This window comes from Temnothorax curvispinosus, unplaced genomic scaffold (genome assembly GCF_003070985.1).
Source record: "Temnothorax curvispinosus isolate PA1 unplaced genomic scaffold, ASM307098v1 QBEX01010307.1, whole genome shotgun sequence".
Lineage (NCBI taxonomy): Eukaryota > Metazoa > Arthropoda > Insecta > Hymenoptera > Formicidae > Temnothorax > Temnothorax curvispinosus.
The window spans coordinates 23,927-47,754 of NW_020220087.1; the positions used below are offsets into that span (position 1 = coordinate 23,927).

Consider the following 23,828-nt stretch of genomic DNA (forward strand, 5'->3'; position numbering starts at 1 on the left):
GCAACATTAATCAGACAGACGTGAGACGATGAGACAATTTAATTCAGCAATAAGATACTACAATATCGGGCGTAATATCAGCGGTGTTTACTAAATGGAACTTTTAAGTGTCATTGTTTGACAGAAATTTTCTTTTTTAAGCACACACGTGCGCCGGTATCATTGTTATAAATACGCACACGATACAACGGATAGGAACAAGGTAGGTACCGTAGCTTTTGTGAACTGTCTAACAATAATATCGTGCTGGATCAATAGAGATATCACACAACTATCGTTTCAGATGCATCTCAAGCCAAAATAATGAGACTGCTTTCTCATCACCGACCGCTTTCCGACAATACAAAACGAATATTTACCATACGTACAACGCTTTCCTCCGATCAGCGCAAGGACGACGTAGCTTCTCAAACATTTCTTTGTTCGTCCCATCTTTCAAACGGTACAGATAGAAGAATATTAAATACTACGCACCTTTTCGCTACGCTACGCGTGCGACCCACGTGAGTCACGCGGCTTTCCCGGCTAAATTATTATTATTAATTAAAATTAATTCGCTAGACGCTGTTAAATATTACTAATTTGTCTTCTACTCTCAACACTCTTTACTGAGCTGCATCCGTCGACACCGTCCATGGAGTAGCACTAGGGTCTCGGTCGTGACGCGCTTTCAAGTTCAAACCCAAATCGAAGATCCGAGTTCGATGCGCTTCTATTACTGGCACTTTTAAACGTCGTGTCGGCACGACCGAGGTCGAAACGAGACACAGATCTCGAGGTATTTAGTGCTACGTCATACTATTTTCGCGTCAAGAACGCGTAGCATAACCCGCCAATCCATTTAATTTTTTATAAAAATACAGCCACGATAAAAAATTAAAGTGATTGGTAACCCTCTCATGGCGCATAAATAAATTACTACAGAAAAAAATTCGCCATATGCACTTCGTAGCCTTTTGCCATGGACAGTCTCTTCGGCCCGGAGTGTGCTACAGGTCCTACAGGATTGTTACTACACGTTAAAATGTACGCGCTGCGTAACATTGCATAAATTAATAATACTTTCCCTTTTTGTAATCTTATCGACCTCGCAAAATTAATTTAGAACAAAGTACGAACAGATTGAAGTACAGAGGACAACGAGCGCACGAATGTTTCACACTTATGTAGATCATTGGACTAGCAAGTTTCTTTTTTACACATTCGTTTAAATATATATACTTGTAAAACTAATATATATCTAAATTACCGTCCCATCGCATACATTTAGCGTATCATTCAGACATGCAAAACCGCGTCGATTATTAAAGAAAAATGCCTAAAATTCACATTCAAACGTAGGTAAAAGAATGAAATATACATGTAGATGAATAACTGATTGTAGGGTAGCATGAGTACAGCTAAAAGATCGTAAATTAGTAATCGATATATTCAATTGCATTAATATTAATTGAAAACTACCACAGTTTAGCCTGTGAAATTGTGTACATGTGTACACATGCATCAATGGAAAGAAAAAAAATTGACCAAGCGGAAAGATTACATTTCAGATGAAACATTCGTGCGCACATACGAACTTAAACGTAGGAGTTGTCATTGCGAAGAAATCATTTAAACAGCTACGGTGTAATCTCTGTTCCGTGGTGTATGTCGAGCAGGACACAAAATTGTAGTAATGGATACATTAAAATATGAGAAAAATAAATAAACTTTCAGTTCTACACGTAGTGCTATACAGGATCATTAAAAGTTGAGGGAGTCGTCAAGCAGTTGTTTGAGTTCCTTGAGGTGTTGCATTTTGCTCCCAGTAGCGGGTGACGATGCAGTGGGACGTCCAGCGTACCTATAACATCAAGATAAATTCCTCAAAATATGCAATCTGCTTTTAAAATCTGATACATTTACGACACACACCAACCAATATCAATCAAATCTTACTGAAAGAACCATTTTGAAACTATTTAACAGACTTGAAGTGCAAACGTAACGGCAGTAAGTTCATACAATTAGCGCAATTAATTTTACATATAATTATTTTATTCAATTTTTAATGTAAAATTGCAATATCTTTAATACATATTAAATGAATTTCCTAACATAATCATGAATAAGAATAATGGTTCAGTAATTCATTCATGATACTTTCAAAATAAACGGCTTGTATCTAAATAAAAATCAATTTACAATACTTTTCCATTAAATGACACAATTATTCAGTGACCATTTTGCCGATATTACCTCACTGTTCTTTGCTTTGGTTCAGTAGATTCCGTTGATTCCGGCTCTGACACAGTTGTGGTTTTAGTCGGTTTGGGCGACGAGAACAAACCGGCAAACCACCCTTGATCACTCGTGTCTGACGCGCCACTGCAACACACGGCCCAATTTTTCATTTTATTTTCATGAAACATATAGAACGAAAAAAGCAGACGACTGCCTGTATAACTTATAATAAAGAGATAAAATAAACGCGCACTGATTCGAATATATATATAAATTCCAAAATTTTAACGCGTCGCGTTCATCGTCGCGACAAAATAAAAAGTGGGCCGTGTGAACAGCTAAAGATATAAGAAATAAAATATAACGTGGTGTAACACAGGTGCACTCACACACACACATACATACATACAAATACATCTTACTTTTTTTCAGTTTATTTTGATACTTACACTACGTTTCGGGTGCCGTTAAGCGCTGTGTGGAACCTAGGCTGCACGTAAGTCCATGCGCCTTGGTTCTTGTGTTCCTCCTGAGACCATATCAACTCTGCATTGGGATACTTAGCTGCTTCTTTCTTGACGAGATCGTACGGGAAAGGCGAGATCTAGAACCAAAAGAATCGATTAAAATATTGACATACATTGAATATTTCAACATAATTAAATTATATAATTTAAAAAAATTTAATGAAATATGATACGATCAACTTGTCCCAAAAGTAATGACTGACCTGTTCCACTCTCGCGATCGCAATCTTATCATCCAACTTCCGTTCCGTGCGCGCTTTCTTCAAGTCATAATAGACCTTTCCGGAACAGAACAGTAACTTCTTGACGCCGTTGGGATTCTGAGTCGCCGCACCTTCCTCGGGTATCACTCTGAGAAACTGTGTGTCCTCCAGCATCAAGTCGAAGTTAGACTTAGCCTCTGGATGACGGAGCAACGATTTCGGTGTCATCAGGATCAACGGTTTTCTAAACGGCAATGCGATTTGCCGTCGCAATATGTGGAAGTAGTTGGCCGGGGTACTACAATTGGCGACAATCCAGTTGCTATCATGCAACTGACGAACAGCAAATTCCTCGCTCTCCGGTGGGAAGTAATCCGGATCGTCGGCAGACATTTGAAGGAAACGCTCCAGACGAGCACTAGAGTGCTCGGGACCCTACAAAAAAAAAAGCGAATTTAAAGCCAATAAATTATATTGTGGAATGATAAAAACGATCGACTTGTCAGGTTGACCCCATGTATGCCTTGATTTTATATGAAATTGATTAGAGTCAAAATAAGTGTAATAGCCCATTTTGGAAACTTATATTTTATATTTAAAGAAAGTAAATTATATTGCAAAATAATTCGAGTTTAAGTTTGATTTTACGAACTTACCATTCCTTCAAGACCATGTGGTTGCAACATTACGAGACCGGATTGCCTAACCCATTTAGCTTGACCGCTACTGATGAACTGATCAATTATACATTGCGCCGTATTGTTGAAGTCTCCAAATTGAGCTTCCCAACATACCAACGCATTAGGATTCGTCATAGAATAGCCCAACTCAAATCCTATAATTGCAATAAAATCATTTTAATATACAAAACAGGAGCAAAACTTATAGAGCGCTATAATACCGACGGTACGTTTTGAAATACTAGTACTGAAAATCTACAATTTACATTACACAATACTAGAAACTTTTAGTACTGTCAATACATTTTGGAGCGTACCGATAATTATATCAGAATTGTAGAAACTGCAATCTTACCGAGGACACCGAATTCAGACAAAGAACTGTTGCACACAGTGTAAGGTGCCTGATCAGGATACAGATAGCAGAGTGGCCTATAAGTCGCCTTATCAACAGTCTGATGATGCAGTACATGATGCCTGTGAGAGAATGTGCCTCTCTCCACATCCTGACCTGACAAACGAACGTGAATACCTTCCTTGAGGAGAGATCCAAAAGCCATAGCTTCGCCGAGAGCCCAGTCGACGGTTCTAGCCTCGATCATTTCCATGCGAGACTTCAAAATACGCTCGATACCTGTAAAACGTATAAAAAATAATAATTATTTTTTCTCCTAATTATATATATTGTATGTGACAAACGCCCCCCGCCTCGTCACTAGTCGACTAAATGCGCTATACAACATACAACAGGCATTTTGCTCCATACACACTTCGGGTGTCGAGCCCCCTACCACAGCGGCGAGCCGGGTAAATGGAAGGGAGATCACGTGTGTTTACCCCCTTTACCGCACACACCTGCTACTCGGCCGTCGCTCTGAGTATAAATAGAGGACCGGAGCAAGCAAAAGACACCAGTCCTATCCCGATCCTGATTCCGACAAGAACTCTCCTAAAAACCGAAACACGAGGTTCCTCCCGACTTATCCTTCGTATAGGGAACGAGCGTTTCTCGTCCTCGGCCGAGCGTTCTCGGTGTGCGGATTCCCCCCCGGGTACTCCCGATTCTAGCCGGCCCCGTGCGCGCCAGCACTCCGTGCGATTACCGACCCATAGATGTAAGATTTAGACTAATGCGTGTTCATCCGTAGTTATAAGTTTGCGTTACGATAGGTATAAGTCTATCCGCCGTTGCGCCCGTCTGTGGAATTAGCGCGAGGTCCAGGGACGGTATCAAAAATCTGACGAGTCGTTTAATAAGTACGCCACGGTTCTCCTTATGAGCATGCGGCGAGCAGAAGGCTCTTCGGCGGAAGAGCAGCTCGAGAAGGGGCCCAACAACAATATAAGACCCGAAAATAAGTATTACATCCGCCTGGAAGACGTCACCATGTTGAAGAACCTAACTGCACGCGTAGCAGAGCTCGAGGCGAGAGAGAAGCAAAACTGCGAGCAAAAAGCCGAAAAGAAAACCGCAGCCTATAACCGGGAGGAGTTTTGCTGGAGATGTAAGCAACGCGGACACACACGCTTGGACTGCAAGAGACCGTTCCGAAAGTTTTGCTCACGTTGCGGCAAAAATGGCGTCTTTACCCGCGACTGCCACCCGGAAAATATGACACTGGCCGGGAAGCGAAGCCGCCGCCGCTATTCGATCCCCACCGCCGTCCAAGTAATGTATTATCCGCGGCCCCACATCTCCGTTGGCATACAACGGCGATTTGTGCTGGCGTTAATCGATTCCGGCTCTGAAGTGTCTTTTATCAATATGGACATCGCTAAATATGTGAAAAGTCTCGGATTCACTGAGGCATGCGAGGGGGCAAACTCCGTCAAACTGGCAGATGGGGGATATACTGAGATTCCGGGGACCATTACTCTCCCCGTGAAAATTGGTGGCAAAACGTACGAACATGATTTCCTCGTCATGCCCTCGTTGGAAAGCTCAATGCTAATTGGCGTTGACCTGTGGGCGAAGCTCGGGATCACGCTGGAGGCACCACCGGTAAACAATCCCGACCCGTCCTAATCCTAATCCCGACAAGAACTCTCCTAGCAACCGAGATATCCGACCGAGTCCCAGTGCGCGCCAGCGTTCTATGCGATTACCGACTCATAGACTTAAGAATTAGGCTAATACTTGTCCGTTCGTAATTATAAGTACGCCCGCCATCCAATTGCGTTATAAACTCCGATGCGTCTACCTGCGGTAAACTATAAGCCGACAAACTACAAGACAAACTCCGACAATTGCGCTCTGCGATACACTTATATCCGTCTGCGTCACGAAATCCGTTGTCTGCGCTTACATCTGCGATCGGCCCAGACACACACATATGTACATCAACACTTACTCGCGACAAGCGTGGCCCGCAATCGCGGTAAACTTACTTGTAAACATTTCTGTAAATTTATTAGATATATCTTGTAAAAGTCTACAATAAACGTCGATGTAAAATCATACAAGTGTCTCAACGCGTTTCTTAAACCCTGCCTCCGGCGAGCTAATTCTATGTGACAAGAAAGGCGTACCGTCACATGTACAAATTATACAATAAACTTTTACAATATATTTTTATATGTTCGTAATTTTGATTTTCTATTACCTATATTTTATTTCTGATTCCTTTTATTCGATTGTGGCGATTATATCGTCATATACTTAACCGCCGAAACAACTCAAATCGAAAATAAGAGGTAGCGAGGTCGTAAATAGGAAAAGACGTTAAAATGGGAAAACAGAAACATAGGTAACAATAAGCGGGAACGTACTGGCAAGACATAAACAATAATTAATAACATTGAGCGAAACATGACGAGCGACTCCTTGAAGGACACGAAGTCCGGAGAGGAGACAACGACCGCGAGATCCCGGGGACAGAAAGGTAAACATTCGGCATCGAGACTCGGTAGCATACGGACGTATCCGCGGAATTGTACATACGCTAAAACTTGTGGGATTAAAGACTATGTTAAGATACAAACTCGAATAAATTACTCAACCTACACGCGCATTCCCGATCTATCCCTAAACGATATATTTTTTCCCCCGAGACAGATATTATCGTATTCGTTTTCTAACGCTGCTATGCTCACCTTTATGGATGACAAACTCAGCGGCATTCGGTGGCGGTGATGAGAATTTTTTTCCAATATGTATCAAAGTGTCTTCCTTGATACCAGTGGGCGAAACTTTCAACGGGTCCTTTCCTTCGAAGAAACCTGACCACGGTGAATCCAACCAGTCTTTGTACTTAATATGCGTCTCCTGCCTGGCGTTGTTATATGCTTCTTCACAGATCTTTTCGTATTTGTCTTTGACATCCTACAAAGAAACGTCGCTTTTATTGTAAAAGTAATTATATAAAGTAATTATATTATATATGTGACTTTCGCACCTTAACTTCTTCTTGTGTGACAACACTATTTTCAATGAGCGAGTTGGCATATTTGTCAAGGGCTGACAAAGTGTTCTTGATCTTACGGTACATCAGAGGCTGCGTGAACATCGGCTCGTCAATCTCATTATGACCATTGCGCCTGTAGGAGACCAAATCGATCACGACGTCTTTGTGGAAGGTAGCCCTCCATTCCGCCGCTACTTTGCACACGTGCATCACAGCTTCGGGATCATCGGAATTCACGTGGAAGATAGGTGCGTTCACCACTCGAGCCACATCTGATAAATAAATTCGCGATAATTCATGCCATTAGAGAATATAGACTCGATTTTCATCAGTAAGTACCAACCAGTGCAGTACGGCGACGATCGTGAATGCCTCGGATCGGTAGTAAAACCGATCTGATTATTCACAACAATGTGAATAGTGCCGTGAGTGGTGTAATCAGGCAGGTCAGATAGATGCATTGTCTCGAAGACAATGCCTTGACCGCAGAACGCAGCATCTCCGTGAAGAAGAATGGACATGACCTGGAGTATACATAAAATTACACTCATTAAAATAAGTTAACATCCATAAACGTAATCAAGATTGTATAATTATATCACATATGTTATTGAATATCTAAGAATCAATAATATTTAATCATTTTAATAACTATTTAACCGACTTGAATCTCACAATTCAAATTCTAAAGTTGTTTTTCCTTATTTAAACCGCTCATTGCCAATCTAATTGTAAGAAGTATTCAAGGTACATTTTCATTTATATAGCAATTGCTTACTTTTTTGCCTTCGCCGTCGCCACGGTAGAACTGCTCGGCGCGTGTTTTGCCTTGAACCACCGGATCTACAGCTTCCAAATGCGATGGATTTGCAACCACGGCGAGACGAATGTTCTTGTTCGTCACTCGATTAAGACGCTCAATGTACGTGCCCAAATGATATTTTACATCGCCGGAACCCTGAAATTATTTTATCATTAGTAGAATTCTCGTATCAACAAACTTTCTACGTAGCTAAAAGCACGATTCGTCTTATGCTTACATCATCGGCGGCTTCGAGCGCAGCAAACTGTGTGAAAATTTGACTCAATGGCTTACGACAGACATTAGCGAGAACATTGAGGCGACCACGATGAGGCATACCCATGACAATCGACTCAACTCCCAGTTCCGTAGACTTATCGATCACTTGCTTCATAGCTGGAATCAAAATTTCGCAACCCTCCAAACCGAATCTCTTCTCGGAGGACCATTTGCGCGCCAAAAATGCTTCGAATCTGTGATTCAAATTAAAAGACCCTTGCTAATTACGTCTCTTAGATACCAAGTAAATGCGAGAGAAGAGAATCTAAATTCCACACTTTGCCATTCACATGTCAATTTAGTATAATTCCTGTTTAAAAGGTATTTTGGTAAAACGCTTTTTAAGTTGTATAGCAAAAAAGATAAAAATATAAAAATATAAACAGAAATTAAGTACAAAACTTTGGTTTTTCTGAAAATTTTTAACTTCAAAGTTTGCATGTTTTTTTTTTTTAATTCAAGTATTTGATTAGCGCTGGTGTTATTACCCGGTTGCGCGTGTCAATCTGGCTAAAATGAGCCTCTTCTCGTCATTCGTTACTTCCATGACTCCGGGCGTTTCCATCTTTTGCCTGATCCAATTGCATTGCTCCAAGGAGTTGATGAACATAAACTCGACACCTATGTGACCACAGTAAGCGGACTCGAGTCGCTTCAGGATCTCACGCAACGGCAATGATTTTTCCTTGCCGCCGATAAACGTAGTGGATGGCAATTTGAAAACACGATCCATGTCCGACTCCTCTGTATTAAGTATTTGGAATAAAAAACACATGGATTTTATAAATATCCCAAACCTTTCCCAATTAATATTGCTATATACTCAGATATTTAAATGCATCGCGCATTTATTTCGCATTTATGTAATATAAAATAATTCATGTAGCGTAAATATAAAAATTAAATTGTGTATAAGTTGAACTGTTGGAATATGTGTATTTTTCTTTTCATTTCTTCTGTTTTTTTTAAACTGATACTGAAAATGTGCCTTTTATGCTTTAAAACTCTATTTTCAACAGTAATTACTTTCTTTTAGTACAAGGTCTAATAGTTATCATTTTTAATTTAAGAAATAATATTTATATCGCATCTGTATAAATGCTTCTTTAATAATAGATAATATTCACATATTGCAAAATATCTGCTGAAACGAACATGCAGTATACTTTTGAAAGGTATGTGAGGATACTGATGATCATAACATACGCTATACGCACGACAGTGCAAACAAATACCAAACTGAAAGAAAAACAAAGTTCTTTGATGCAAAAGAAAAGCTGTGAGCTTAAAGTAAAGCATCGTTAGTTCAAACTTCAAACAACAACCACCATTGAACCAACCATTGGAAAATGTTTCAAACAAACTAAAAAGATGTAATAGAAAATATACAGCAAATAAGACAATATAAAATGCGGTGAGAAACAGAACATAGGTAAAGGGAAAAAAATACATGTTAGAAAAATTGTCAGAGATAATATACGCAACACTTCGATTCAACAGAGAGGGTGAGAAAGTAAAAGAGGAACAAAACTAGTTTCTTTTTTTGCCAAAGTTTTACATCCGTATCTGTAGTCCGTCACATTAAAATATCTGTGACATCAATACTCAAATGTCCCTCCTCTAATTCCTCCACGGAAGACGTTTGAAAACTACCTGTTGCCTGTGAATATCTTTTGACTTTTTACATAGTCGAGATATGTTTACACAGAAGAACCCAAGCACCTGGTATATAGGCTTTCAGTCGAAAACTACCTGACTTCACAGTGCAAATCCAAAATAAACCAGTGCCTCCCAATAGACTAGCGCAAGTAAAAGAGAGCTTTACGAGAGCAACCCCGATTTGGGCAGCGATTACTACATACTTTTCATTAGGACGGCTACTCGGTATTGAAGTTCCTGCGAGAAAGTAGTGCGTGGTCTCTTCCCTGTGGACATTAGACTCAAACTCAACAATTGGATCGAATATTGATCCCCAAAGATTTGGCTTCTTAATTCATTACCTGCCGCATACAGCTCATACTTGCTCGTAATAAAACGAATCAAGAGATTTAATAGATTAATAACTCTAGATCTCTGATTATATTAATAATTAAACGTGTTGCACATTTTATCTTTTAACGATATCTTTTTTCAATGTGATACCAAAACAACAGCTATGCTCGCGGGATAAAGAGAATAAAGTATAAGTAGAGTTATGGAAAAGTGCTGAAAGAATTAAGCGATAAACTGAATTACTAACGAGATGAATTAATAACGTGAAACAAAACTTTACACATTTCCATGTGTCCAAATAATACTTGGAAGATAGAAATATTCATTTGTCCTCATTTAAATTAAACATGAGAGAAGAAATTAAACATAGCTTTATGCAATAGCAGCCTGCAAATAAGTTTTATACGGAAAATTAATACTCGAAAATATACTCGAAGATACATACGATTACGTTATCAATTAGTATTGAGTCTAATTACTAGTTTACAAATGCATGATGCATTTTTGTTCAAAAAAATCAATCTTTTTACAGTTTATTCTTTTCTATTTATGCAAAAACACGTTCAATTAAGCTTACCGAATGAATAATGGGTATAGAGTAATTCTTGCGGATGTCTATCATCAAGATCAGCGCTGTTGATGCCGAGTGGGTCCAATTTAGCGATATGATGGCCACGTATCTGTCAATTTAATGCCACATTCATGCGAACCAAATAGTTTTCAAATTCTCATTTGATTTAAGTATATTTAGTCAAAAATATAAATTACTGTGCTTGATGTTGTATACTCTTTCAAAGAATAGGTGCATCACGACAAAGATAATACATGGTGTTCGATGCAAGTTATCTCTCATTGTGCTCTCTAAGAAAAACATCATATCACAGTAATTGACATTAAATACGCATATTAAGATATTGAAGCTATTGTCTTAACATTTGCATTTGTCCTAACATTTGTGTTATCTGCTCCTTAACTTCCCTATTATTAATGCGTTATCATCTGCTTAATTATGCGTTATATTATCTGTTTTATTAATTAAAGACTGATAAGTGTCCGCTTAAACATCCCCTTATTTATGCAAAGGGGATTGTAACTCATACAAGGAAAAACAATCGCGCGCAATATGTTAGTGTGTATAAATTTTAAAAAGACAAGCATGCTAGACGAAAAACGTGTGCGAATATCCAAAAGCAATACACATATAACAAATACAAATTGTACATGCAAAGTCAACAGGAATTTCTTTGTTGTTCTTACCTCCAACATTTTACTCGCATATTATCGGACAATGTACGTATATATATTTATCTATTTTTACTCTCTGTCAAATATAAACGCGCTAAATTCATAATGATAAATGTGTCATACTCGGCAATGCCTGCATGTATACGGACATTCGAATTATGAAGTCCGATTAAATTATCGATTATTATGAAAAGATGGGGCGTATCATTTGTATGATTCAAAATGAATATAATGCTTTCTCAAACATTTTCAGTATCAGTAAGTTTGTCACAATACGAAGCTCGTTAAATACCTTCCCTTTGCACACAGTACATAATATTTCATCTTATACAATTCTTTCCAATTGCCGTTAGGAGTAAGTCAGTTGTAAGATATTTCCAATATTAAGAAACAAAGAAACTTAAAAAATGTAATTTTCAAAAAAATATAAAGAAATAATAAATTCGATCCTTATTTAACTTTATATACATACATAGACATTACTTCAACAGAATTTTGAAATACGTCCCATACGTTGTAGACAAAATAATCATTAAGATTATTTTAAAATTGTGTCGTTCTAAAATTACAAACAATTTTTCAAGCAATTATTTTTTAAAAAGATGCTTGAAAGTTTATGTAGAAGTAGAAAAATGCTTCCAACAAAATATAAGTAAAATGTTAATATGTAAAGATGATTGCGTGAAATGATAATACTGAATGCGAATTGGAAAGAGATGTTTAGAAATTGCAGTAAACATGGGCTGGGTAATATGACTCTATATACGCATTTATACACCACATACTCCAAACCAGTACAATGCGATTCTCATATACCTTTAAACGTATGGTACGTATGGCGAGAAACGCATATTTAAAACAAAAGCCCGTTTAAAATGCTTTGGAAGAAAAGCCTTACCAAGCATATACTGTCGCAGCACTTGCTCTGGAGCCCCCTTGCGGGCTGCGTAATGCGTGTGTATCAGGTCTGTTTGCATAATACCCAGCGGGTCCAGATCGGCAACTAAGTGACCTCGGGCCTATACGCCAACGAATAATCCCGAAAAAGAACCTCACATTTATATATAAACTGTGTCTACTCTCGCAACTATACTGTACATATAATTGCAATCAAAAAATATGGAAGCAATAAGCTACATACAGCTATTTAGCAAACAAATATTCCACTTATATGTTCTGATACTTGTAACATATCATATACCAAGAATTGATATCTATTGGAACAATGTTTATAAAGGAATGGATCCTCTTCCGTTTTTCTCACAATTATAATTTAACTACAATTAAAACAAAATAGAAGCGTTGATATAACTTATTAAATAACTACCACAGTTTTAATAAACTAATTAAAAATAGTGTGCTGCTGCTTCTTCCACGATAAAAGTATCTGATGTATTGAGAAAAGTCATCAAATATCAGGGCATCAAAAATCATAATTTAAAAAACCGCATTTTTATTTTGGGAAAAATGTGGAGATGCAAGACATGCTTGAGATAGAAGATGCAGTGAGCCACTAGTGTAATCGTACAAAATGAGGCTATTATGCAATATTCGCTCATATAATTTGATATATATATGTACTCAATGCATTTATTGTGTAATCATATGTTGACAGTATATGAAACAAACATGATGTCAGAAAAATTTGGAAATACACATGATAGCCCCTAACACTAAGCAGAAATTACAACGTACAATATTTCATGTCCCAGGCTTATATCGACATATTGGGTGCGTTCAGTCGATACTCCGCTAGCCTAGCGCACGTAAGCAGCGCTCGCTTCTGTCCAGCCAAATTTTTCCGTAGCAAATGGTAGCAAAGCGCTCGCTGCTTACGTGCGCTAGGCTAGCGGAGTATCGGCTGAACGCACCCATTCACTATGCATCAAGGTTATATCGCATACAGTATATATGGTTATAAATTCTATAATCCATATAACATATATATTACCTTTACTTATACTAAAAGACGTTCTTATTTATTACATATTATATAAACAAAACTGGGACACAAAAGATTCAAAAATATTTTGTTCAGTTGAATTTACATGCATATACATATACATATACATTGATGCATGTACGCTGTATCAATGCATGCCACAGCAATTTCCGTAGTATGTGAATAAACTTCAAAACGTATATGTAGTATCGTATTTGTTTCGACAGAGCTAGGAATTTGTAAAACTTTATTATTAAATTAAAATTTTTTAAAACTCTTAACTGCATGACAATATCTTTGACATATCGCTATTAAAATAAAATGTATTCTTATTCATGCAAATTTTAATGGAGTATAATTTAGTATGATTTAAAAGCAGATTTCTCCAGGCTCCCATTTAATTTATTAGAGACATGTTATATAGTAATAAAATAAAAAAATATTACAATATTACATCTTTATAGATAATAGAGATAGGAGTAGAAAATTACCAGAGAATTGTATTTTTATATAATTAAAGTGTATGACCATAAAAGCAATATTGAAAAAGCTTGCAGCAATTTTTGCTGCATTTAGTTATTCATTTCGTTATCTAATTGTAAGTAAATTATACACGGCTGAATAAAGCAATCATTTCTTGCAAACAAATTAATACAAATTACTAAGAGTTTATTATCATTTACATATTTTTCATAAAATTACACATGATAAATTGTCATGTGCAAAATATACTTGTTTGCAAAAATACTTGGTTGCAATCACAGCCCGTTGAAATTGGTTACCAGGGGGGTAAAGCAAACAAAATTCCGATATCATACCTGATAAGAACGAATAATAGCTTGCACCGCTAGATGGTCGTCAATAATTTTTTCATTAACTGGCGCCTGACCGAGTTGCGTCCCGCCACCCAGTGGCAACAACGCTCCGAGTGGTACTTGGTTGTAACTTGGAGCGAGGGATGGTGGTGCCTGATACGCGAATCCTGGGGAAGCTCCAGCGGTGCTGTTTCGAAAGAAGGAATCCCATGACTACGAATAAACAAAGGTAAAATAAATTTAAGGAAAATCTTTCTAGCTATAATATGAGCAAACGGCACAATCAAATAGCTTCCACAAAAGAAAAGAAAAAACGGCATAGATATACATCCTCTTTACCTTTTCAACAAACTTTAATTAATTTTAATTTCTCCTACGATGAGAAATTGATTTCGAATTTTGTACGAGGATACATTTAGATTTACATACCACATGCACGCTGTTCGGATCTTGCAGCCACGCGTTGTACATCTCCTCCACGTAAGAGCTGGAGCTGCCATTCAAGAAGGGTTCGGTTGCCGCCCGGCTGTTGTATTTGCGCGCGGGCTCCGTAAAAATCACCTGACTGGTCCTGGTCAAGGGATGACTGCGGACCACCCAGGATGCGTATCTTTCGGGCCCGCACATGCGCGGCGCCAAGGGGGCCAGCGTTCTGAATATTGTCCTTGCCTTATACATTTTGACCTGGAACATGATAGAAGGCAGAAGGTCAGTTGCTGCTTTATCTCGCTACATATCGTCAATGTGGAAGAGATGTAAATAAGCTAACGAAACTGCGTAAACATAGTCACCGATAAGGCGTTCTTAGTATTTTACGCGTCACTTGAATTTCTCAAGTGACCAAATGAGTATGCATTGTTTGAAGATCTGACTTGCATTTCAATTAAGCGTTTCAGGTGCCTTGCACAGTCATGAGGCATCAATGAGAATATAAACTTTGATAAGCGCATAGAGCAATGTGTGTTAAGCCAATCTTGCAGTACGTACGATTACGAACTGATTTGTCTGGCCTTATCTGCTATAGTCTCTTGCCTTATCAATTGTTCTCATTGCATCACTGAAATTCTAAACTTTGTCTGCATGTCATATCTACTGATTGCTAAGAAACACGGAGAATACTAAAGACGCATTTTGCAATTGTATAAGCATGATTGGTATATCTGGGCATTCTCACATGTTGCAATATACATGTATATGCGTGCTTGTTTGTGCACAGGTTAAATAAAACCCCAGTTGATATATAGACGCTTTCATAGAATACGCTTCATCTTAGCATAGAGACATAACTGCGTCATTAGGTACAATCAATTTTAAAGTAAATACGCGATCAATATTCACACATATTATTCAACAAATAACGTGCAATTGTATAATTTCGCAGAATTCGCGGAATAAAAGAATTAAATACATAAAATTGTTTGAGGTGTTATTTATATTATTATATTCAATCGATTAATATTTATATAACGAAAAGTTTCTATGTTTCACTGCGCTTTATTAAATGTTTACCATAACTATCGAGGCGTTACCATTCTATTTTTACCAACTGGCCGACTTCCAAATTGCGTAACGTTGTTCGAGAAAAAAAAACACGCGATAAACGTTTCACAGAAAACCGCAGAAAAAATTTTAAATGTTACTGAGATGCCGGTAGACTCATCTGTATAAATATAAAATAGCATTTTGCACATAAAAAGATCCTCGCGGCAAAACACACTTAATTAGTGATTCGCAAAATGCTGCCTGAAGTATTTCCTTTAAAAAGCAGAGTGAAGGCTAAAAAGCACAGTACACGGGCAAAGTTTGCACTATCAAGACCTTGCGGAATTCAGATAAGCTTTGACAGACGTCATTCTGTCTGCCAGAAACGCGTGTAATGTTTCTAAGATAAAATACTTGAAATATTACTGTTTTTGGCTTAAAAGAAGAGCAGGATTTTCTTCAAAAGGGAAGTCTTACCAGCCAGACAGTCACATTGTAATTCAAATTGTTGTATTATAAATATTTATAGAATATTCACTCAATATTTATGGACGCAACATTAATTCAAAACCGTGAGAGCAAATTTTAACGTATAGACTAATTGTGACTCCCGAATACTTCTCAATAATCATATTTAAATTGGCAATTATTATTATTTATTTAACAGCAACAGAATCAAATTAGACCCAGTTTCTCAATTGAGGCAAAATTCACTCAGAGAGGCGGAACATCTGACGTCACGTACGTGCCCCTTTATTTAGAGAGATAAGATTGCAAGATAAGGTAAGTAATAAGAGAGCAAGCAGAAAAATTCTTGTAGATTAATACTTCCTTTCACTTCAAACAGTATATATATATGCACAAATTAGACGGTAAAGTTAAAGCAACGAAGGCCATCGAACCGTATCGCTTTTTCTTCACAGATCGCCGCACAATTGTGTCCTTACAAAATACAAATTTTTGTTCGCATTTACCTTGAGCAGTTCTCTCTTTATTCGACACCCAGAATATGCGGAAAAGCGTGGAAAATGAAATGTGTATGTGCAACCGGGAAAAATAAAACTCTCAAAGTCCGATCAACACGCGGCAAGACGGTCTCGAATGCGCTTCGAGACGATCGCTGGCCTCGTTCGCGCGCATGTGACTATCCGGAAAAAACTGCGGGGCTCGCCCTGTCTCCCGTGCTCCTGACGTAGAGCCTCCGCGAAATCGCGACGGCGCGGGCGGGAGGCGGGGAATACCTGACACTGTCGCTCGCGCTCACGTCAGAAATGCAGATGCGAAACGTCGCTCAGTCCCGAGAACGCACCGTCTACTTGAATGTACGCAACCACATGTCTGTGTATCTGTTACAGTAAGAGCGTGAAATTAATAATTATATACCAATAAATTTTATACTAAAGTATAATTTAAATGAAAGTATTAGAAGACAAGACAATCGACATTTTTACCAGCAAGCGGGTACAAAAACGACGTATAATTCAAAATACCATTCTAGCTTAACGAAAGTTTTTACATTGCGATAAATAAAAATAATATTTTCCCAAATAACTCACGAGTGTTTACTTGTTTCATTCATTTTTCAAAAATTATTGTATCCCTTTGTTCTGCGATGAATATTTATTTTAGGTATCGTACAAAAAATCGAAGGTGATATTAATTTATATTTTCATTCTTTTTTATATCAATGAAATAAAAAAGTGTATTCGCACAGAGAATTTATATTAATATATTTTTATTACTGTAAAATATATAAATATAAATATAGCAAATAGATCTTGCATGTCTCTGGTACTACTGAAACAATTAAATACTCGAGATCTCTGAAAAAAAGAGGGCGAGAATTGCGAAAAACCAGACCACGTGTACTATGCGCGTTTCTTGGCCGCGCGTGCCTAAGTTCACCGCTCGAATTAAAATGAATGAGAAAATGTTGAGGGAAAATGCGTACGAAGAAAACAGATCTTACATGTCTCTGGGTACTACCAACAACTGAAACAATTAAATATTCGAGATTTCTGGAAAAAAAAAAAATGGAGTTGCGAAAAACCAGACCCACGTGTACTAACCGCGTCTCTTTGGTCGCACGTGTCTACATTTAGCACGCTTTAGCCTCTCCCTTTCCCTTTCACTCCTTGCCGATCTCTACAGGGCCCGGCTCGTTCATCAAGATTCAAGACGATCGAAGAGCAAGCAAGCATTCGTATTTCTTTTTTTCCACAATAAACGCGTGGAAGTCGAGGAGCATAAGGTCGCAGAACGATCAAACTCGTTGTTGCGGGAAAAGAATTGCGAGGGGCGCATCGAAGACGGAAAGAAACAGACCACGCGCCCACGCGCAAATTCGATCGAATAAAGAATAAACGGCGGACAACGGCGAAGGACGGCGCGCTAACAAGTCGCTAACGAGTAACGAGATTGCTATAACGATGCCGCTAACAAGCATTTAACGCCTACTCTAATAATCCGCGGGAAATACGGTGATTCACAAATCACAATCTCTATCGCGAAGGGGAAGCAAGAGAACGGGGGGAGGAGACCTGACGCTCAAGTCTCACTGCTCAGGCGTGTACCTTAACCTACGAACTCGTCCGCGCCTCCCTCGGCCTCGCAGGAACTGACTACTCCGGGTCTGATTACTCCGATTACGATTTCGTCACAACTGTCACAAGACGCGCGAGATTGACGCCGGGCGGATCTCTTATCGCGAATGTTTCTCTTTTTCTCCCTTCTTTTCGCCTCCTCTCGATAAGACTGCACAACGGAGAGAAAGAGAGGTTGGGAGGGAAGGCGAGGGGGTTACCGCGTACGGTGAAGTCAGGTGACTATTTTCGGTCCGCGGTAGATTTTTACGTAACTTGAGCGTAATCCCGACGGCGATCGCGTCGCGCGACGCGATCGATCGGTCGACCGACCGGCGACGATCGCCGAATGTCGTTGGACGAGAGAGACGTCGCGTCGGCTCGCGCGCCGGAGAACTTCGCCTACCTGATGTTAACCACGACGAGGGTCACACACCGTCCACCATTTGCTACTCGCTGCCACTCGCTTCCACCGCGGTCTGATCTGAAACTCCGCGAACGCTGCCCGACAGTCCCCGAAAATAGCGCTCGGCCGCTCGCGACTTCGCTCGCGAGGAGAGACGAATTGAGCGCGACCTAGCGACGAAGGCGGGCACGAGACTGGCATTCGAAGATTTTCCTCGCGCGGTCACGTGACGGAAGCGCGGGAATTGATCCCGAAATTTGAGATTTAATCACGAGAAACATAGGCGAGATCGATCGATCTCCGATTAGTTTAATTAATGATTTATTTTTCGAATAACATCTATATTGTTTTGTCGACGTAAATGGAATTATTAATTTCTTATTATTTAACATATGGCAGAAAAAATTAGGTTCGAAAACAATGAATTAATGGATAAAAAACTTTTATTATTAAATATAGAATTACAAATAAAAACTTTTTATTAAATAGAAACTTTGCTTTAAATTCTGCCGGTTAAATTAATTGTCGATTAATTAATTAAGTTGCCCTGTGCAGACTCGATGTAATTACTTCAGTTTAAGAAAAACTCCGAAATAATAAATTGAATTTTAAGCCGGATTACATTTTTTCAATTGTTAATTATCGCACTTTCTTCGATTTCAAAGAACGCGGATTCTATAATCTTAATTGGTCGTCGTCGCAACATTGAAATGGCGAAACTTTAAAGTGTCTTCGCTTGCGTTGTTAAATTGTCTAAATATTGAATTTGTCTCTGTGTGAATATTTCAAAACAAAGAAGGATGCGTCCGCAACAAGAGAACGATGTGATCGTCCACCGTGTTGTATAACTGTAACCTTATATGAATTATTTTTTTAATTTTATATGTTAATTTTGTACGTATGTTTTGTGAAAGACAAATTATCTTTTTTGTAACAAAAACGGTGTAATTTAATATAAATTTTGGATAATGCACGTTAAATTGTATTGTATGTTAAACTATATGTGAGCGAGAAATTATGAAACTTAAGAAGAATTTGATGTAATGAATATGAATATTCATAACGATATAAGCGGAATTTTTGGTAATTGTTTAAATAAAAAATAAAATCTTGTGAAATGAATATCTTGGAAAAACCTAGTTTGAAGCATTTTTACATACATTGTTCGCAGTTGATTTTTCTATATATTATGTATATTTCTATATATTTTTGCTTTTCAGAATCACCTTTGAAACATCAATCCGAAATGCAATCATGGCGCAAATTAAACGAATCGGAAAGCAGACCAAACATCACGCTAAGAAGTATATTATCGCTTAGATTCAATTCCGACGATTAAATATATTTTTTTCATTTATATTTGCATTACGTTAAATTTTCCTTTATGTGTTTAATGTTGTGTCGGAATTAGTTCCAAACAAAATTTCTGAAAGCGTTTTAGATAAAAAAAACAATTTAAATATAATACCACTAACTTTATTTAGGAATGGGACAGGAATTGAACAAAGCAGAAACAAAATGCTTTACGTTGAAGTCTGAATTAAATTATATGATGGATGTTTGTCGGAAGGCTCAAACGGAAATAAGGGAAAGTAAAGAAACGTCCGACATTTCGCCAATAATATCATCATCTAAAAGTCCAGGCTTGAAATCTCCAATCAAGCATAATGGTTACAACAGCGAAATTACAGGTACCAAAACTGCAAACTGTAACATCCCTCAGAGAAATCGTAATGTTGAACTACAAGCTAAAGAAAATTTTGATAAAAAAATTCTTCCGAGATTAAAATGGACCTGTACATACATTTAAATGATCATGTTCCCGTAGACGCTTTCAATTTGAGCCCGAAGTCTGCCCGATTTTCTCCCAGAAAAAGCATCGATAACGATGATATTATCGGGAGGTCCGAGAGTCTAATAGAAGAAAGACAGAGAGGACTGTTGAATGTCACAATTACACCGAGGACTCACTTATACAAGACACTTTCTCATTCGATAACGACGATGCCAACTCAGGATGAAATCACGGAAGTAGGCGTACGCGAGGTTATATACGCGAGATTATATTTTTGTAAATGTGCACGAGAATTTTACGTACACACATTTTTGTACTTAACGAGCTTCGTAACAAATAGGCGGACAGAGAATATAAAAGTTATTACTTCCCGACGAGTATGTCCTTCGAGAAACTGACGTCGCAAGTGGACGAGGATTATCTCCGCGTAACGCCGTGCTCCGCGAGAAGAAGTGTCGAAGATATTGAAGGTATTGAAGATTCGGGGGGACTGAATTTGGTCAATTTGGACATGTCGAATACCGCAAAAACCAGACGAGTGGTGAACAGTAGGTCGAGAACGGGAAGAAGCGAAATAAACTCCGTATACAGGATGGATAATTCGGTGTCCAAACCGCGGAAAAGAAAAGCGAAGTTACGAAGTTCTGTTTCCAAGAGCACGGTCACCACCAAAGACACGGGTTTTATTGGTAGAAAAGAAGCGAAGAGACGTCGGCACAGAGGTAAAGAGTCGATTTTGCGTGTAATCCGTCTCTGCATATATATTTTACAATTAAATCTACCATAAATAGATTTCTATTGTTTAACTTTTGACGCAGGCCATGGTGTTGCGCATCAACAATCCAATCCCCCAAAGCAGCTGAAGAAGTCTAACGACGTTGTGGAAATTTTTCATAATACTAGATTAAAGAACAGCAATTCCGGGGTGTTCAGTAAGCACTCTAAAGTCGATGAAGCTAAGTATAAAAAAAAATCGCACCTTCCCAAGACCGTTGATCGGAGGAACCAACTGAACCAAGAGGCATCAATGTCAAGTCCAAGAGACAGATGTTCTAAACGTGTAAATCACGAATGTCAATCCTACGATAAGAAAAATGAACCAGCTTGTCATCCTCAGACATTAAATTGTCAAAACAACTCAGGGTAAATATCTGTAATCATAATATTATAGTCACGTACGTTATTGTAGTTACTCTTGATAACCCTGATGGAAATATTTTACTGAAAATAAAATGAAATTTTATTGAAATATATTTGAAATTAATTCTCAATTGACCCTCATTATGATTCCATCAATATTTCAGTCAAAATTCAGTTTTCAGTTAAATTAATTTAATTAATTTTACGATATCTAATATTTAAAAAATTGTTATTACTTTCCAACAGTATAATTTAATTTTTCTTATATTTCATAGCGTTACATTACATATCGTATATAAGGAAAATTATGATTTATTTTGAAATAATATATTCAGTAATTTTATTTCACTTTTCATCGATTTCATAGTACTTGAGCAAAATATTTCCATCAGAGAATCGATGAACATATATAGTCATCATTATCTCTATATTTCTATTATCGTTTTTATTATTATTTACTGTCTAATTTCTATCGTCATCATTACTGCTAGCAAATTCCTTTCTCTTGTAGAGCGACGCCCGAGGTTGCACAGGAACAAGACAAGTCGGAAAAGCATCCTGACAATGATCCATTGACACAAGATGAAACGCGACAGTGCGAGCGCGCTTTCAACAGATACGACGATCCAATGTTCATGCCCAGCTATGGGATGCCGACTCTGGCGTCGAAATTAAAACGCTCGAGCAGATCGTACTTTAGCAGGTTTAACTTCCGAAACATACCGTTCGTAGTGGGGACCTCGGTGACCCCGAGCCACAATCTTGGATTAAATATTCAACAAGTAAGCGAAACTTCGAGAAAGGCAGCTTCGTGTTGATTACATCAAATTTTTCTTAAGTTTCATAATTTTTTCGCGCACAATTTAATATATACAATACAATTTAACGTGCATTATTTAAAATTTACGTTAAATTACACTGCTTTTTTCGTTACAAAAAGGATAATTTGTCTCTCGCAAAATATACATGTAACTAAAAGCAGTTGTTTCTCAATCTAAAGAAAAACGTCCTCCGCAACGCAGGTATTGAGCGTGATGAAGACGAGACAGCCGATCGCGAGCGATGTCACCCCGTCGTTGATCCGCAAAGTCAGCAGAGGCATGAGACCGATGTCGATCCTTCTGGACCAGATGAACGGTCATTACGAAGGATCGATTCTCAACGTGAGCTCGCAAATAACTGGAACGTTTAACAGCGGGGAGAACCTGAATCGAGATAAAAGATTGCCCGTGTTTAATTTACATGTGAGAAAGACGCCAAGCGGCTGTGTGCCGAAGGTGTCCACCAATGCAGAAATGATTTCTGAAAAAGAGAATAACGCTTCTAAACAGCTTCGTAAAGAGAAAGGTGATTCGTGCGATCGTAAGACTAGGCAGCAGTCTTCTTTCGCTGCAAGCAAAAGCAACACCTTGACGAGTCCTCAAAATCAGCAAGAAATTTCGAGGACGTTAAAGGTAAATCGCATTCTAGCTGTTGGCAGTTAAAACGTATTATAACGTATTGGTATTGCAGGGTAATATCGGCGATCATAAAATACGTATTTCTGATTTGCACAATTCTAAGGAGATACGTGACGTTCTGATCAATCTTCACGATCAATTTGAAGAGATGAACACGTGAGTGTGCTGGCGTCATTTAAATTTGAAAGTTTAATAAGAACTACCGGTTATGTCCTTTACAGAAAATACGAGAGACTGCAATTAGAGGTGGACAAGTCAAACGATAAATCTTTAGCGAAGGAATTGTCCGCTTTGGAAAAGGAGCTCAACGCTAAGGAAGAAGAAATCAATGCCGTCGTCGGTCTCTACAAAGAAGTGAGAGCTATTATTGAACATGCGACGTATTCCGCGGACGTGCATACACATTTTTTTTAATGACATTGCGAAAACAGGTAATGGCGCTGAAGCGGCAGATGAAAATGCTGCACGAGAAAAACAGTCTGGTTTGCATCGCGACCGAGTCGGCCAAGGAAACGTGCGAGGATTCCTTTCCCTTGTCGATTATACCCGGAAAGTCTCATTCGATGAATCCGACGCAGATCTTCGGTCGAAGAAAAATTTACAATGCGACGCGAGAACCGCCCGCTTCCATACAGCTGGCTGCGTTGTTACGGCAGATTCAGACGTTTCATAAGCAGCTGCAGCTCGTGTCGTGACGTTGTAAAATCGAGTCACCTTAAAAGAACAAAAAGAAAATGGAATAAAATTGCAGTTATTTTTACCAAATCGTCTACACATTTATACAATGAAATTTCAGAATTTCCGAATCGCGGGAAAAGGCAGAAGCATCATTTAATTTCTTCTTCCGTTCG

The 23,828-nt window shown here is 38.3% G+C and overlaps 2 protein-coding genes across 10 annotated transcripts; one reads left to right on the forward strand and one right to left on the reverse strand.

The window, feature by feature from the left end:
• Positions 1–21: 21 nt before the first annotated feature.
• On the reverse strand, positions 22–18,732 carry LOC112460073 (2-oxoglutarate dehydrogenase, mitochondrial). 8 transcript variants are annotated; one of them, XM_025024530.1, is made up of 18 exons: positions 18,583–18,732; positions 16,836–16,940; positions 14,542–14,796; positions 14,116–14,325; positions 10,688–10,790; positions 9,981–10,043; positions 8,607–8,862; positions 8,078–8,312; positions 7,816–7,995; positions 7,381–7,561; positions 7,029–7,309; positions 6,727–6,955; positions 3,989–4,267; positions 3,610–3,788; positions 2,954–3,388; positions 2,673–2,827; positions 2,239–2,367; positions 22–1,843 (listed from the first exon to the last, which is right to left on the reverse strand). In XM_025024530.1, the coding sequence occupies exons 3-18, from the start codon at positions 14,788–14,790 to the stop codon at positions 1,744–1,746; spliced, it is 3,264 nt and encodes a 1,087-aa protein (XP_024880298.1). In that variant the 5' UTR covers positions 14,791–14,796; positions 16,836–16,940; positions 18,583–18,732; the 3' UTR covers positions 22–1,743. The 8 variants fall into 8 exon arrangements, with proteins under 8 accessions (XP_024880298.1, XP_024880296.1, XP_024880299.1 ...); XM_025024528.1 differs by lacking the exon at positions 16,836–16,940; XM_025024531.1 differs by lacking the exons at positions 16,836–16,940; positions 18,583–18,732 and adding an exon at positions 18,168–18,341.
• LOC112460076 lies at positions 15,518–23,808 on the forward strand. 2 transcript variants are annotated; one of them, XM_025024540.1, is made up of 12 exons: positions 15,518–16,166; positions 16,262–16,377; positions 19,803–19,886; positions 20,067–20,273; positions 20,411–20,613; positions 20,718–21,099; positions 21,196–21,520; positions 22,029–22,299; positions 22,540–22,971; positions 23,030–23,133; positions 23,199–23,331; positions 23,409–23,808. In XM_025024540.1, exons 3-12 carry the CDS (start codon positions 19,829–19,831, stop codon positions 23,670–23,672), a joined length of 2,379 nt encoding a protein of 792 aa, XP_024880308.1. In that variant the 5' UTR covers positions 15,518–16,166; positions 16,262–16,377; positions 19,803–19,828; the 3' UTR covers positions 23,673–23,808. The 2 variants fall into 2 exon arrangements, with proteins under 2 accessions (XP_024880308.1, XP_024880309.1); XM_025024541.1 differs by lacking the exons at positions 15,518–16,166; positions 16,262–16,377 and adding an exon at positions 19,066–19,432.
• The last annotated feature ends 20 nt before the right edge of the window (positions 23,809–23,828 follow it).